General features: G+C 38.6%; 1 protein-coding gene across 1 annotated transcript in view; it reads left to right on the plus strand.

Annotated features, from left to right (window-relative positions):
- The first annotated feature begins 781 nt into the window (after window positions 1-781).
- The window catches only part of PID1 (phosphotyrosine interaction domain containing 1), an 85,556-nt gene continuing 70,914 nt past the window's right edge, over window positions 782-15,423 (plus strand). Inside the window, exon 1 of the mRNA XM_083364951.1 lies at window positions 782-988. Coding sequence (XP_083221077.1) covers window positions 959-988 — 30 coding nt within the window. The 5' untranslated portion in view covers window positions 782-958. The remainder of the gene's footprint in view (window positions 989-15,423) is intronic.

Raw genomic sequence — 15,423 nt, forward strand, 5'->3', positions numbered from 1 at the left:
TTAGCAGTAGCCTTCATCCTATGTATATGCCTGCTTGTTAGGGCTTTCACACACCACCCCCCCAAGCGGCATTATTACAAAGTCAGCGTATTGCCCCCAACAATCTGGGTCCTCATTTTACCTACCTCGGAAGGATGGAAGGCTGAGTCAACCTTGAGCCTGGCGGGATGCGAACCTGCACTAATTGCAGGCAGCTGGTATTACTTAAGGAGGCATTAGCCCACTGCTCCACCACGGCTCTTTTAACAGAAAGGAAAAGAGGTTAATTCCCAACATCGCCTAACTGCAGATGGTACTTCGCTTTTGCTTCTGAAATCGCGCTGCCGAACCCCCCCCCCCCCCCGCGAATCCTTGACCCTAGGCCGGATAGCAGAGCAGCGGCAACCCCGCAGCACACCACCACCACCCGTAGCGGGGAGGCATATATTGCAGGGGGGGGAGGGGGGCAGCAGTTGGACGGGGAAGCTCCTGACTGGAGGGAGCACGGCGCTCGGTTGGGGTGGGGGGGGAGAGGAGGAGGGAGACCGAGAAGAGGCGGAACTTAGAGGAGTGGCTTGGGCGGGGCTTCGTGGGGGGTGGGATTTAGCGTCCGCTATCCCCGTCGCTCGCTGCTGCTGCTGCTGCTGCTGCTGCTGCGCTGAGGGGCGGAGGGGGGAACTAAGGCAATAGGACGGCGCATCTCGCCGCGGTGAGGAGCTGGCGCCGAGCTCTTGCTGCGCGCAGCCCAAGTTCAACCGGGGCTTCTCGTCTCCGACGCACACGCCTCCTTTCCCCCCCTCGCCTGGGCGGCGTTCGATCCCTCCCCCCCCCCGTTGTCCTCTGGCGGCTGGCCCCGAACTGACACACGCCGAGCAGATGTGAACGAGCCTGGCTGGAGACCCGCCGCAGCCGCTCCACAGCCAGCTCGTTAGCAACCCTGTCCCGCCGCTCCGCCCCGCCAGGTCCCAGCGGGAGAAATATGTGGCAGCCGGCAACGGAGAGATTGCAGGTAACGGAAGAAGCAAAGGAGGCCGTTGGACGAGAGGGTGGGTTTGGCTGGGTGGGCGATGCTGTTGTCATGTGACTGCAATGCAATATTTTGCGTGGCCCCTGACTAGAGAAAGGGACAAACGGCAGCAACGACTCGGCGCCAGTCCTTTGCCTGGTCTTGATGGTAGGATTCCGCGCTTTGCAACTTTCCCCTTTGCCGGTGCCTTGCGCTCTCCATGGACGGAGGGATCTGGACCATCCGCCGCCCCCTCGGATGACTTGCGGGTCACGATAAGGGGCAGTGTCCCTTCAGTGTGGTTCTAGAGACTTCCATCTCAATTGCTTCCATCCCATTTCGAAACACTTTCGTGTATGCGCGTCTAACGACGGCCAGTGCATGTGGAAAGCTAAAACCCCGAAGAGCGTCTAGTCAAGAGTTTCATTGAGGGTGAGTTGGTGAGCTCTGTTCAGGACTAGAGACGGGTAGATTTGCTGTACTCGGCTCCAGTCGCTTCCCAGACGGCGCTGGCAGAGTGCGGTGCTTTTATAGAGAAGTCCTTGGCCAAAAACGAATCAGGAATCTCTTGACTTGGAGCGGCGGGGGTGCGGGGTGGGGGGAGAGAAGAGCTGACTGTTTTTGTTGCAGGTCTCTCCCTCTGAATTTCTCTTTTTCAGTTTAAAATATTCTCCAGATGGTCAGCTATAAAGGCTGCCAGATAAATTCACAGAAACCAACTTTTTTTGGCAGGCCAGCGCAGCATTAAATCCCCAAGTAAGCCTTGAAGAAATTCTAAAGTGGCAAAGGCAAAATAGTTGGGAAGGCTGTTTTGAATGCCTGGAGAGAGAAAAAAAAACACAATTGCAGAACAACAAGAAAGAAGACAAAGGCTAGGGAATGCTGAGTAACCTCTGTATGGGTAGGATCTGGGAGATTCATATTCTTAAATTCTTTTGCATGATCAGGTGTATGACGAGTGCTGCATTTCTGGAGTGTTTTGCCTTAAACAATATGGGGACACATTTGTGAAAGTTGCTATATATTTTGGCCTTGATTCATCCAGCACAATCTAAAATGATCTTGACTATTCTTCGAAGATATTTGGGAATAAAGACTTTCGTATCACTCCGATATTTTTCTGGTAGCAGTTACAGTTCGGTAGTGTGCTTTGTCTTCTGGGATGATTGCTCCAAGACATAATAATTAAGCCTGCTCAAGTTATTTGGTCACATCATGCTTTACTTAAAGTAACGTGTAGGCTCCAAAGCACAGGGCCTTTGGCAAGCAGATGATTCTGGCTTTTGTTCTACTTCTTCACACACGAACTTTTGATATACTGTTTATTTGGCTATACTAAGGTTAGCTTCAGTCCCTTCTGCAGTGCATACTGCCATTTTAGCAGGATTGCTTTCTGACTGTTATATAAAAGTGTTGGCACACTGAAGACATTAGCAATAGTTGTGCAAATGCTGACCAAAGTAATGCATTTTCTACTGTTATGAAACACACTGTTAAAATGATACTTTTACTTCAACTCTTCAGCCTGAAGTCCACAAGCCATTTCAAACTGGGTTTTCCTTGGCAGCAGTAAAATGTGGATATAAATATGCCTTGCTAACTTCGATAAGCTGTTACAACTTACTGTATTATTGGATCCCCTGGATATATCCATGGTTCAAACATTTCAAAGTTCAAAACCTCAGTTAGCTTTGATGGTATCTTTTTAAAACCAGCATTGTTTGCTTTTTTTGAGGCACTCTTCCCTCCAGAGTTCTTAAGGGACATTTCAGGATATCTGTATTTGCACGTACTGACTAAAAGACAACTTTCCCCATACTCACTTGTCTTTTCCCATATCTCTGTGTGCAAAGTACAGTTCTGAATGCGTCACAAAGTTGTTGCTGATAGTCTCTTGGTAGCAAAAAAGAAGAACTCTAAAATAACAAGTTTTTTTTTTAGCAGTCTTAATAATCAAGCAGAAATGACTCATAAAAGTTCTTATGTGAGATAGATATTATGTTTGATTTTATTTAGGGCCTTTGGTATATATTTTGGCCTTGCTCTTGCAAATATATTTCATCTTATATTTTTAAAAATTATTATTTACTTATTATTAGAGTTTTATCCTATCTGTATTACTTTATAAGTAACTCAAGGTGGCGATGATGCATAATACTCCTTCCACTTCTTACTTTCCCCACAACAACAAACCTGTGAGGTGGGTTGGGCTAAGAGAGAGTCATTGGACCAAAGTCACCCAGCCGCCTTCATGCCTAAGACAGGACTAGAACTCATGGTCTCTTCATCTTAACCACTATACTAAACTGGTGCACAGCAACCAAATTTGTAGATCCTTCTTATCTTTGAAATACACAGTCCATAAAAACAGGCCATTAACTTAAACTGTAGGGCATTGACAGCCGAGTATACTATGAGGGCAATTCGGAAATAAACCTGTTTGGTTATCAATGACAGACACTCGCAGATACACAACTTTTATTACACACATTAGAAAACTACATTACATCACTTTTTGACATAATCGATGATCAAAAACATCCCAATGGAACTGCTTCAAAAATTCTTGGGTGCATCTAGCGGTGTGCGGGCGAGCATTATCGTGAACCAACACCGCACCAGAAGTGGTGCCATAGAAAATCCCACCAAATGTGAAGATGCCAAAAGTATTGTTAGTGAAGTTCATGGAGCGTGGTTCGACCATCAGTTCAAGAGTCTACTGTGAAACATTACAAAAACTCAGACTAGCCATCTATAACAAGCATCTGGGCATGCTGACTTCAGGTGTGGTGTTGGTTCACAGTAATGCTCGCCCACACACTGCTAGACACACCCAAGAACTTTTGAAGCAGTTCAAAACATTGGGATGTTTTTGATCACCGCACCCCCATATCCCAGATTTGGCGCCAAGTGACTACTACTAAGGAATTTCAAACCATGTAAGACGTTATGACAAGTGCCTCAATTTGAGTGGTGATTATGTCAAAAAGTAATGTAATGTAGTTTTCTAATGTGTATATTAAAAGTTCAGTACTACAAGTGTCTGCCATTGATAACCAAACGGAGGTTTATTTCCGAATTGCTCTCATACATGCTGCATTACTCTCAATATTTTTCTAGGGATCAACTCATCCCTCTCCCTTGATAAAGTGACACATATGGATCTTCTCTGCCTTAAAACAGCTGGGTTTTTTATGTGGCTATACTTGTTCCTTGAAGGCTCTGTTCAATACAATTGCTTTAGCGAAGAGATACAACTAAAACTTGTCTATTTTACCAGAGAGAGATACAGTACACACTTTCTGCAAAAACGCCTCCTTATAAAACTTTTAATGCTTTTGATTATGAATACTCTGTTATTTTGTTTAATGAGTTAAAAGGTACTTCAGCAGTGCAGGAATAGGTAAGAAAAACAGTAATTTAGTGCACTTGAAAAACTGGGATAGTAGGGACAGGGCATTTTGGCAGACAAAAAAATCCTTTTTGTGAAATCCTTTATGTGAAAAAACAATATTTTTGAAAGAGTGAGATTGGCTTGTAATTTATGATTTGGAGAAATATTCAATTTTGCTTTCAAAATTGGATCATCCTTCCAATTTACTTTGAATGTTTCAAAGTTCTTCAATCCATCTAAAGATAAAAAAGAGCCTTGGTGGAGCAGTGGGCTAGTGCCTCCGTAAGTAACACCAGCTGCCTGCAATTAGTGCAGGTTCGCATCCCACCAGGCTCAAGGTTGACTCAGCCTTCCATCCTTCCGAGGTAGGTAAAATGAGGACCCAGATTGTTGGGGGCAATAAGCTGACTTTGTAATAATGCTGCTTGGGGGGGCGAAAGCCCTAATAAGCAGGCATATACATAGAATGAAGGCTACTGCTAAGCTTGTAAGCCGCCCTGAGTCTTCGGAGAAGGGCGGGATATAAATGGAATTAAAATAAAAAATAAAATAAAAAAAATAAAAACACATTTGGGCTTCCAGACTAGAATAACTGGATACATGCTATGCTTTGTATAGCTTTGCATGCTATGCTTCTGCAGTGATTTGTACCACCCTCCCATAGACTTATGTTCAAACTATTAGAATTGTAATGCTTCTGATTCAGTTGAAAGCTGTCAGGGTAACTTTGGACCAACTCCTTTTTTTCACCCCAGCCCACCTCACATGATGGTGGCTATGGGGAAAATAGGGAATGGGTACTTTATATATACCACCTTAAATTGTACAAAATGAAGGATATTTGGGGTTAGACAATGGCATGTTAGTACTGATGGGCACCAGGGCTTGTGTTGATTTTAATGTTTTATGTTTTAATGGTTATGTTCTATAGTTTTAAAAATGATTTTTGATTGGGAATTGCTCAGAGTTGTTTGAAAGATGGGTAGCTATACAAATGTTATGCACATAATCCTTGACTTACAACAGTTCATTTAGTGACTGTTCAAAGTTACACCAACACTGAAAAAAGTGACTTATGACTGTTTTACGACCATTGCAGCTTGCCCAGGATCAGAATTCAGACACTAGGCATTTGATATGTATTTATGACAGTTGCAGTGTCCCAGGATCATGTGATCAGCTTTTGCAAAATTTGGACAAGCAAAGTCAAAGGGGAAGCCAGTTTCACTAAACATCCATGTTACTAACTTAACAATTGCAGTGATTCACCTAACAACTGTGTCAAGGAAGGTCATAAAATGGGGCAAAATTCACTTAACAAATATCTCACTTAGCAACAGAAATTTTGGGCTTGTGATCGTAAATCGGCAACTACCTGTATTCCACTATATTGTCATTCCTTATACTGATTGTTGTAAAAAATAAGCCAATTGATATTTTTGCAAATCAAATTGGGGATAATAGACAATTTAATAACATTTTATTTTACCTTACAAGCTTATAACTGTTAATATTCCTTCAATCTTTTCTAAAAGTTTCAACATATTTCTTTCCAAATATTTAGAAATATTTTGGCGTATGTAAAGTTCCACGTATTTAATATAACAAGTAGAAATCACAAAATCCATCTTATTAAATAAGAATACATTGGGACCTAAGGGAAGTAAACAAAATTTATCCCGATTAATTTTACAACCAAAATACTTTATGAAATATTATAGTACTTTTATAAAATTAGGCAGAGATGTGAGGTGCTGCAAATATATTTCCAGCATATAAAAATAATTTTAGTTGCATTCTGTTGATATAATGTATTTAATATCTAAAGACTGTCTTATAGTAATGACCAAAGGATAAATTATAAGGGAAAAGTGAACAGCCTATTGAGTACCACATTGTAATTCAGAAAGAGCCTGAAGTCATTCAATTCATTTTAATTCTAGAATAGGGCTGAAAATAATAACTTTCAATGTACTGATCACCAGATATAATGATCAGTTGCTTTAAAAAAATAATCAAAATGAAATGCACAAAATGTAGAATCTACCTGGTTTGAAAACTAACCTTATTATGACTCATAAAATGATGGCAATTTAGCATCCTTAAAAGATTCATAATACACATCCAAAATGTAGAATCTAACAAACTGGCAAATAGCTTACACCATTGCACTTAAAAGCCATCAGAGCCTGGAGTTTTACTAGTTGATAACAGCTGCATAGAATCTGATGTTTTCGGGGTGACAAGGAAGACTTCAGCAAACTTATGCTGCTTTCCGTTCAGTTGTGTCTGTTTCTTGGATCTCTTTCTATCTTTTTTTAATGCTGCCTTGTATTTGCTTATAAATAAACTATAGCTCAGTAATCTCAGAATGGGACATATAGGTTGCACTCCCTCTAATTATTTACTGCAAAGCAGTCTTAATTGGCTTCAAACTTATTCTAGTGTTAGTTATCAGATCTATTCAGCTGTGGCAAAAATTTGAGGTCAATTAACTTCATGCTAATCCTCAGATTTACTCATCCAGAGCAAAATCATTAGTACAGTATTATTTGAGAAGTCTGTCAAAAGGGCATTTATAAAACAGTTTTCTGCCATTCATTGTGTATACGAAGATATTAAAATTATATTCATAAAAATTAGATTAGACATTGATATGGGGAGTGACTCTCTCCCACCATTATTTTCTTGGTTTCCCAATGTACCAGTGATATATGTATTCTTTTAGAAATAGACACAGCTAAAAAGAGTTTGGCTATGAGCCAGCAGGAAAAAGATCCATTTACATTTCAATTTGATTTGATTTTCTGTTATGATCCACTAATTAAGCCTCTAGATTTTATTTATTTAAATAATATGTTTCTATTTCTAATTTACTGAGTTCAATTAAAAACAACAATAATAAATAATCAGGACAACTAATACAATTTAATATTGTTTTGGTGGACTGAAAAGTTTCATACAGTGAATTTGCAGTCCAAAGCGGAAAAACAAGCAAAACCATAAGGCTGGATCATAGCTTTCCTTCCGTCTAGTGTAGGAATGTAGTAGATTTATAAACGAAAAGCACCACTGAAATTAGAAATTCATTCAGGGTTGATATTATGATAAAACCAGCTGTTAAAGCACTGGAGCTTCTATAAGGAAATGATAATTTCCCCTATCTTGGCCATAATTAGATTTGGACCTGGGCATGAAATGCACATACTTACCCAGTGCTTTTTTTGCTTTTCTTTTTCATGAATGTTGACTTTAGACAAGGTGAGAAAGCCACAGATCCCTGAATTGTGTTTTGAGGTTCTTTATAACTTCCTGGATTATTGCATACTTCTAGAGTGTTTTTCACAGAACAGTCAATGTTTGGATGAAAAGATCAACGATCATCTCAAATCTTTTACTTTTCCAAGACTGTATCTCTGATTTTCATTGGTGGAGACTCCGGTGCTTTGAAAACTGTTTTGTAACTCTTTTCTAGACTGAAAGGCATCTTTTAAAGGATACCTTTATTTATTTTTTACAGAATCTTTTTGCAGATTTCTTCTAAGAATGGTATTTACTGTTAGACTATCAAAGTTTACAGAATACAGATCTGATTTATTTAAATTAGGAACTTATACAATTGTCCTAGCTATGTCTTTAATTGAATTGATTGAATGGGAGTGATCACACTGTGACAGAAACATTGTGTTAGATGACTTTGTAATATTAGTAGATTAGATACATTAAATGAACACCAATTTCAGGGTTATTTGTTTGTAATACCTAAAGGAGGCACATAAAGTTTTATAACATTCAGAAAATCTGAAAAGGACAAATAGTTTTTTACAGAACTGCAGTGTTATACTTTGAATATATGCCTTCTCTATAGTAGAATTTATAAAAACTATACTAACTTAGTGTTCTGTTTAGCTATTTTTAATATAATATGTATCTTATGATCATAAAGCACTAATCTTATTTTCTAGAGTTTTTTTTTGAAATCAAGCAACCACATTGGTTTTTCTAAGCAAGTGAATGCAAGATTTTTCTTCCCTTCAGTGATCCTTGATATTGGAAAACTATAATGAGCTGTTCCTTAGTTGAATGAAAATACTGCCTTATAATGTATTATTCTGAAAGGCTATTTGGATTAAAATAATTGGTTAAACCTGATATACAAAATATATCATGTAATTTTTACACACCCAAAATTACCCACAAGTTTATCTACTACTATTATGGTCACTGTATTATTGACCTAACCCCTGCGTAAACTTGCTTGTGATTGGTCTGTACCATTAATGAATACGGTATATTTTCTTTTCCTTCAAAAGTCTCCTAAAACATGAGTGCTTGAGTGCTAATTAGGTAGACTAAATGCTGTCTAATTTCCCAGGGTGGCTGATTAGAAGCCTTCATGTAACATTTATGAGCTTCTTATGGGGAATGATTTTCCCCACCTTTATTTTTGGTGAGACATTCTAATCCAGTAGCCATATTGATACTTTAGAAAGTAGTCACAGCAAAAAATTAATAATCTTTAAGTCACAGTGGATGGCTTGACTTAATATGTATCTGTTACAAAAATGGAAACTTTTATAATGGGAATTCATAATAAAAAATAAAAATAAAACTGTAGGTATGCAAATCTATGATGTAATTATACTTAAAAAATAGTGACATCTGTTCTTGGACCAGTTGGTTAAAAAAAAATCACAAAATTGCCTAACAATTCTATTAAGTATGCAATATTCAGATTCAAAGAGTTTTGCTGTTTTGGGTTCTTCTTACAGAAACAACATCTTTCCTGTTCTCACATAGTACTGTAACCATACAAATCCAGGACTATATGTGCGTGAATTAAGGATGTCCTTTAGTTTTTGTGATAATTGAGAGGGAAGACATTTTATCTTCTAAGTCTTGTCCATAAACTTACCTTCTCTTTAGCTCTTCCATCTTACCTGCCTTAATGTCAAGGGAGCAGATTGATATTCAGGTCCAGGAGTCATTTCATGGAACACATACAGTATTCTCATGACACTATACAACGTATGTTCTATTGCCTTATAATTATTGTTATTGGGATTTTTTGTTTATTTGTGGGGGTTATTTTTGGTCTTATGTTTTGAGCTCTGAAGACCTTCCTTATCTTGTAGAATCTTGGGTCACCAATCCATTTAGTCACTTTATTATTGGAACTGATATGCTTCATCATTTGGACTTCCTTGTAAACTTACCTTGTTTTGCTATCCTTGGCTATTTTCTTCCAATTTCTGCTAGGGCTAATTGAATTAGGGGGTCTTATTCAATGCTTTGAATCTTATAAAGAAGTTACTGTAATTTTCTAGACTTCTTGCTATTTGAGTTAATATCAAACAAGATGTCTGAAAACAAAACAGATCTGGAGATTCAGAAAAACTCATCTGGCACTACTTAGGTCAGGGCAGCTCCCATTTTCTAAGTTGTTTATACTTTGCAGAAAATGAGCTGCTCTGAAAAAAATGTTAATTCTGGGGGAAGCTTGGTATAACTAAGAGAAATAAAAGTAAGGGTTTTTTTTTTAAAAAGACTGTTGTGGATTACATCCTGAAAATTCATTACAATATACTACCTTTTTAGAAACCACATACCTCCTTTAATTATTCAAATCAATAGTTTTATTGAAAGCAGCTAATTAAAATTCTGTAGGCTTTATTAGGCTATGTTTATCTAGACTCACAAATTTGCTGGTAAGTAGATGTGGTTTGCACTGGACTGATAATTAAATATTTGTTTATTTCTTCATTCATCTGTCCAAAAGAGAGCATGCTAAAATGATGGAATATGCTTTTTTAGTTAACATTTATTTTTATGATTATTCCAATGTTGTTTCAAGTGAAAGAATAATTTGTCTTCCATATGGTGCAAAACAAGTCTCTTTATTGCCATGCTGAATGTTGATTTGCAGCCAGTCTCAATATAAGTTTAGTCTTTTAAAGAACCAGCTTTCAAAAGACTACAATTATTTTCCATTCCAGAATCATTTTAGTCTCATACAGCAAATCATAATAGAGCGCTACTTTAAAAAGTAGCAAATTTGTAATGGCAAGAGCTTTTATACATAAAACTTACTTCATAAAAGGCACATATAAGCCTATTTGAAACTGATGTCACATATAACTTAAAAGGTTCTTCTATTGTCCACAAAATTATCCTTGATCTTTCTTTTCAGTATATAGTTTGAATTCTAACTTCACACAAATGGATAAAGTCATTTATAATAATTGTTCTATGACTGTGAAATGGGTCATTTTGATGTCTGCATTTGAAAAGTGATAAATGAGATTTTTCAAATTGTGTTTTCAGTTCTCTGCTTCTAAGCTTTACAAGTAGTTCTTACTTAACAATGATAAAACACAACATCATGTGTCTACACTTATGCTAGGAATTGTGCAATTCCAGTTGCCATTGTTAAGTGAATTCTGTGTGGTCATAATGACCTACAGTCATAAAATTGTCATTTGTGACAGCCTGATGACTTTCTCATTGACTTTGCTTGCTGAAAGCTGTCAATGAAGGTCACCCATGATGCCATGAGATGCTGTGACATTGTAATTGTGAGCTGGTTGCCAAGCATGAAATAACAATCATGTGACTGTGGGGATGCTCCAACAGCTACAGCTATAAAAGCAAGTCCCACTTGTTCAGTGCTGTCATCATTTTGAACGGTGGCTAAATGAGTGGTCATTCAATGACTGTGTGTAAAAAGTTAGCTAGCAAATAGCAATAATAAACCATACTCAGTTTGACACTTTCCGAAAGCAACATTTAGAATATACAGTTAACATTGGAATCATATAGGCCTTAGGATGAATGCTGTCACTAAAACAGTGCTTTTCATCTGGAACCTAGGATGGGTCACTCATCTAGATCTCTTTAGGCAAAAATGACAAGAGAAAGATCATGTTATGGGTCACTATGTTTTAAGACTTGAAGGGCTTTAAAAGAATCATCAGCAATGTAAATTGCACCTAGAAACATACTGGTAACCAGTGCAGCAGCAAAACAGTGGTGTCACATGATGAAACAAGCACAAATCACTACTCCTAATCACATTTTGGGCCATTATGGCTTCTGAATGGTCTTCAGGGGCAGCTTCATTAAAATTTTGTAGTAAGCTGATCGCACGATAGCTTACAATTCTGTAAAGAAGTGCTGTTTGATAGGATCTCTCCCCACCTACCAATACCAACTGGAACTGGCACCAGATAAAGAAGAATCACTGCAATGTATTCCTAACCTATGGAGATGAACAGAAGGATATCATTTTCCATGGTACTAGATACCAATGAGGCAACAAGCAGGATGAGCAGCACTGTACCACCTCTACCTCCCTTCTACTAGAGTTTATTTACATGTGTGATCAGTGCTGTTTCTATTGTGTACCCTGATGTAAAATCCAGCTGAAAGGTCCAGTTACAGTTGCAAGACAGATAATGTTGATTGTAGCATATCGGCAAAACATCCATTAAAAACAAGTGATTCATAGAAAGTTTGAGAGAATAATCTATTTTGTTGGACATCTCATACACAAAAACATATCTTTTATTACAGAGCCGTTTTTAAACATGGTTAAAAATGTAAATTCTCCAGATTCAGGACTGTCATGAATATTGAGATTTCCCTGAATTGTACCAATTATGAAATATTTTGTTTTGGTTTTTGAGTTTTGATCTCATTCTAATGCTGACATACGGATATTTATATTGTCCAGTTCTACAGTTTAGAGATTTCTAGTTATAACATAGATTAGAAATTACAATGGCTGGATTCACATATTATAGCATTTCAGTAACCAGTAACTAGTGTGTTTTAATGTGAAGTATGAATCTAGCTAATCAGACAATCCATTCAGACAGATGGGATGATAATATTCTTTTTTTCTTATCAAATTGTTGGATTGAAATTTTGTTTTACAGAGATTTCCATGTTACTACTCCTAATGGTTTGGAGTATTGTTCAAATTCAAAATTGCTTTGTTGACAGAGCTGAATCTGGAGAATTTATATTTTTAACCCTGTTTAAAAACAGCCCTGTAATAAAACACATGTTTTTGTGTATGAGATGATAGCAAATTTATTCCCCACAAAAGATGAGAAGATTTTTGTTGCATAAACTTGCAATATAGTTTACTGAATGGAATAATGATCAACAGAAAACCAGTAGAACTAAGAATCTTATGAAATTCAAGGATAAAAATGACTAAAGGCTGAGAAATGCAAACAATGTACTATGACTGCAATTCTGCCAGTACTTGGGAATAAGTCACAATAAATTGTATAAATCATGCTTGTAAGATGTATAATTTTGAACATTGGGTCAAGTGGTTATTAAACTGCATAAAGAATATAGTGATCTCTGATAGGAATACAACATCAAATATCACTTATTACTATCAAACTGGTAGGTGTTTGAATAAAATCTTTAATAGACAAAGTTAGTCATGGAAACCTCTACTTTGCTGCTGTGAGGTTTATTCTATTTGTTTGTAGAATAATGACTGAACCATTTGTTTCTTTGTTATTATTTGAGGCTGTTGGAAGATGTGACTCTTTCCAAGATAAACTGCATATGTGTGGTTTGGCATTGGAATAACTAATGTTGAATAAACCTGGAGTTTCAGAGCAATTATGACTAAATTAAAATGGTATCAACTGAATTATGAATGTGGTTGTGGTTATGTGGGGATAAGCTTTGGCCTTGCATATATTTATGATTCAAATGTTAATTTTAGTTACGGTTGAGTAAAATCAACCTCAGTGAAGTAAATGTAGTTATCCACAATTTGTGTTATCATTATACAAGCTTCAATTTATTCATTGCACTACAAAAATATTACTTCCAGTTCAGCAATTAGCCTCTTCACGTCACGAAATACAGATATCTTTTTTCAAGGGAAATAGAGAATGTTTCAGAAAAAGAATTCTTACAGATTGCTTCATTTTTTTCACTGTAAAATTTCTTAACTATTATTTTTTAAAAAGAAACCCATAGTGATTATATATTCAAATGAAGAATTTAGCAGCCTCAAAAGTGATGCAATAGAACTTCTAGAATTCTCAATTCAGAATAACAGAATTGGAAGGGATCTTGGAGGTCTTCTAGTCCAACCCCCTGGTCAAGCAGGAAACCCTAAACCATTTCAGACAAATGGTTGTCCAATTTCTTTTTAATAACCTCCAGTGTTGGAGCACCCACAACTTCTGAAGGGAAGTTGTTCCACTGATTAATTATTCTGTCAGGAAATTTCTCCTTAGTTGTAGGTTGATTCTCTCCTTGATTAGTTTCCATTCATTGCTTCTTGTTCTGCTGTTACGTGCTTTGGAGAATAGATTGATCTCTCTTCTTTGTGGCAACCCCTGAGATATTGGAACCCTGCTATCATATCACCCCTCGCCCTTCTCTTCATTAATCTAGACATACCCTATTTCAGCAACTGTTCCTTATATGTTTTAGCCTCCAGCCCTCTAATCATCTTTGTTGTTTTTCTCTGCACTCTTTCTAAAGTCTTTTTTATATTGAGGCAACCAAAACTGGGTGCAATATTCCAAATGTGGTATTATAAATTCATTATAAAGTGATACTATCACTTCATGTGACTATTCAACAATGCTATCAATATTATTGGAAAAATGCAGTCATTAAAATAAGTTGGCTCAGCTTTCTTTGAAATTAGATGCTTCACCTTGAACTGGCCCTGAGTGCACAGTGCGTCTTAGCTAAAACCAGAATAACAATGATACTAGAATCACTGGAATAACAATTCCACAATGATGCTGCCTAATTTAGCCATTATATATCCCAGAAGCTAGTGCTTCTGAATCCTGCATGTTAGAAAAAAATGCAATAAGTGCAGCTTTTTTAACAGTGGAGATTGCAGAGATGTTAAAATATTCCATGCCAAAATTTTTCTAGAAGGTATAGAAACATGAGAAAAAATATGTAAATTTTATTTCTGTGGTCTGAGACATAAATATTGAGGAGTTAGTGTAGGACTACTGCTGAGAATGTTTTATTTGCATATTTGGCTAATATCTATAGACACTACCTGGGGATGTGTAAGTTGGCTTATCCTGATATGTTCTCATTGCGATCAAGAGATAATGTCTCTTTCAAAGGAAAAACTGAACTTCATTGACTAAGTGATTCTGCCCCAGAGCTGTCTTCAGTTTCTGTTGATTTTAGTATCATGATGAAAAGCCCATGCTTTATAAATATGCATACAACTCATTATGTACCGTATTTTCCGGCGTATAAGATGACTTTTTAACCCATAAAAATCACCTCAAAAGTTGGGGGGTCGTCTTATACGCCCAGTCGTCTTATACGCTGGAAAATCAGTGGGTGGCATCTGGCGGGAGCCGGCAGGGTAGTCCTGCGCATGCGCGCACTCCCCGGCTGCTCCTTAGCAGCTGGGGAGTGTGCGCGTGTGCAGGACTGCCCTGCAGCCTCCCGTCCAACGCTCTTCCCTCTTGAGGTAGCAGCTGCCACAAGAGGGAAGAGCGTCGCACGGGAGGCGGCAGGGAAGTCCTGCGCGCGTGTGCAGGACTTCCCTGCCGGCTCCTTTCCGACGCTCTTCCCTCTTGAGGCAGCTGCTACCTCAAGAGGGAAGAGCCGGCTCAGGTCCGATGCTCTTCCCTCTTGAGGCAGCAGCTGCCTCAAGAGGGAAGAGCCACCTCCCATCTGACGCTCTTCCCTTTTGAGGCAGCAGCTGCCTCAAGAGGGAAGAGCCGCCTCCCGTCCGATGCTCTTCCCTCTTGCGGCAGCAGCTGCCTCAAGTGGGAAGAGCGTCGGACGGGAGCCGGCAGGGAAGTCCTGCTCCCGTCTGATGCTGCACTTCCGCCGGGCGGTGCTGGCCAAGACGAGCCAGCAGGCAGCCGCCGTGAGCGTGGTGCTGAGGGGCAGCAGCAGGACGGCCCTGCGCCTGCAGGACGGCCAGCAGCTGCACGCGCAGCAGCAGCCGCCGGCTCAGCAACAGGTCCGAGCGCAGGAGCCGCACCGCCAGGCTGCCCAGGAAAAGCAGCCA

This window comes from Vipera ursinii (genome assembly GCF_947247035.1).
Source record: "Vipera ursinii genome assembly, chromosome: 5".
Taxonomy (NCBI): domain Eukaryota; kingdom Metazoa; phylum Chordata; class Lepidosauria; order Squamata; family Viperidae; genus Vipera; species Vipera ursinii.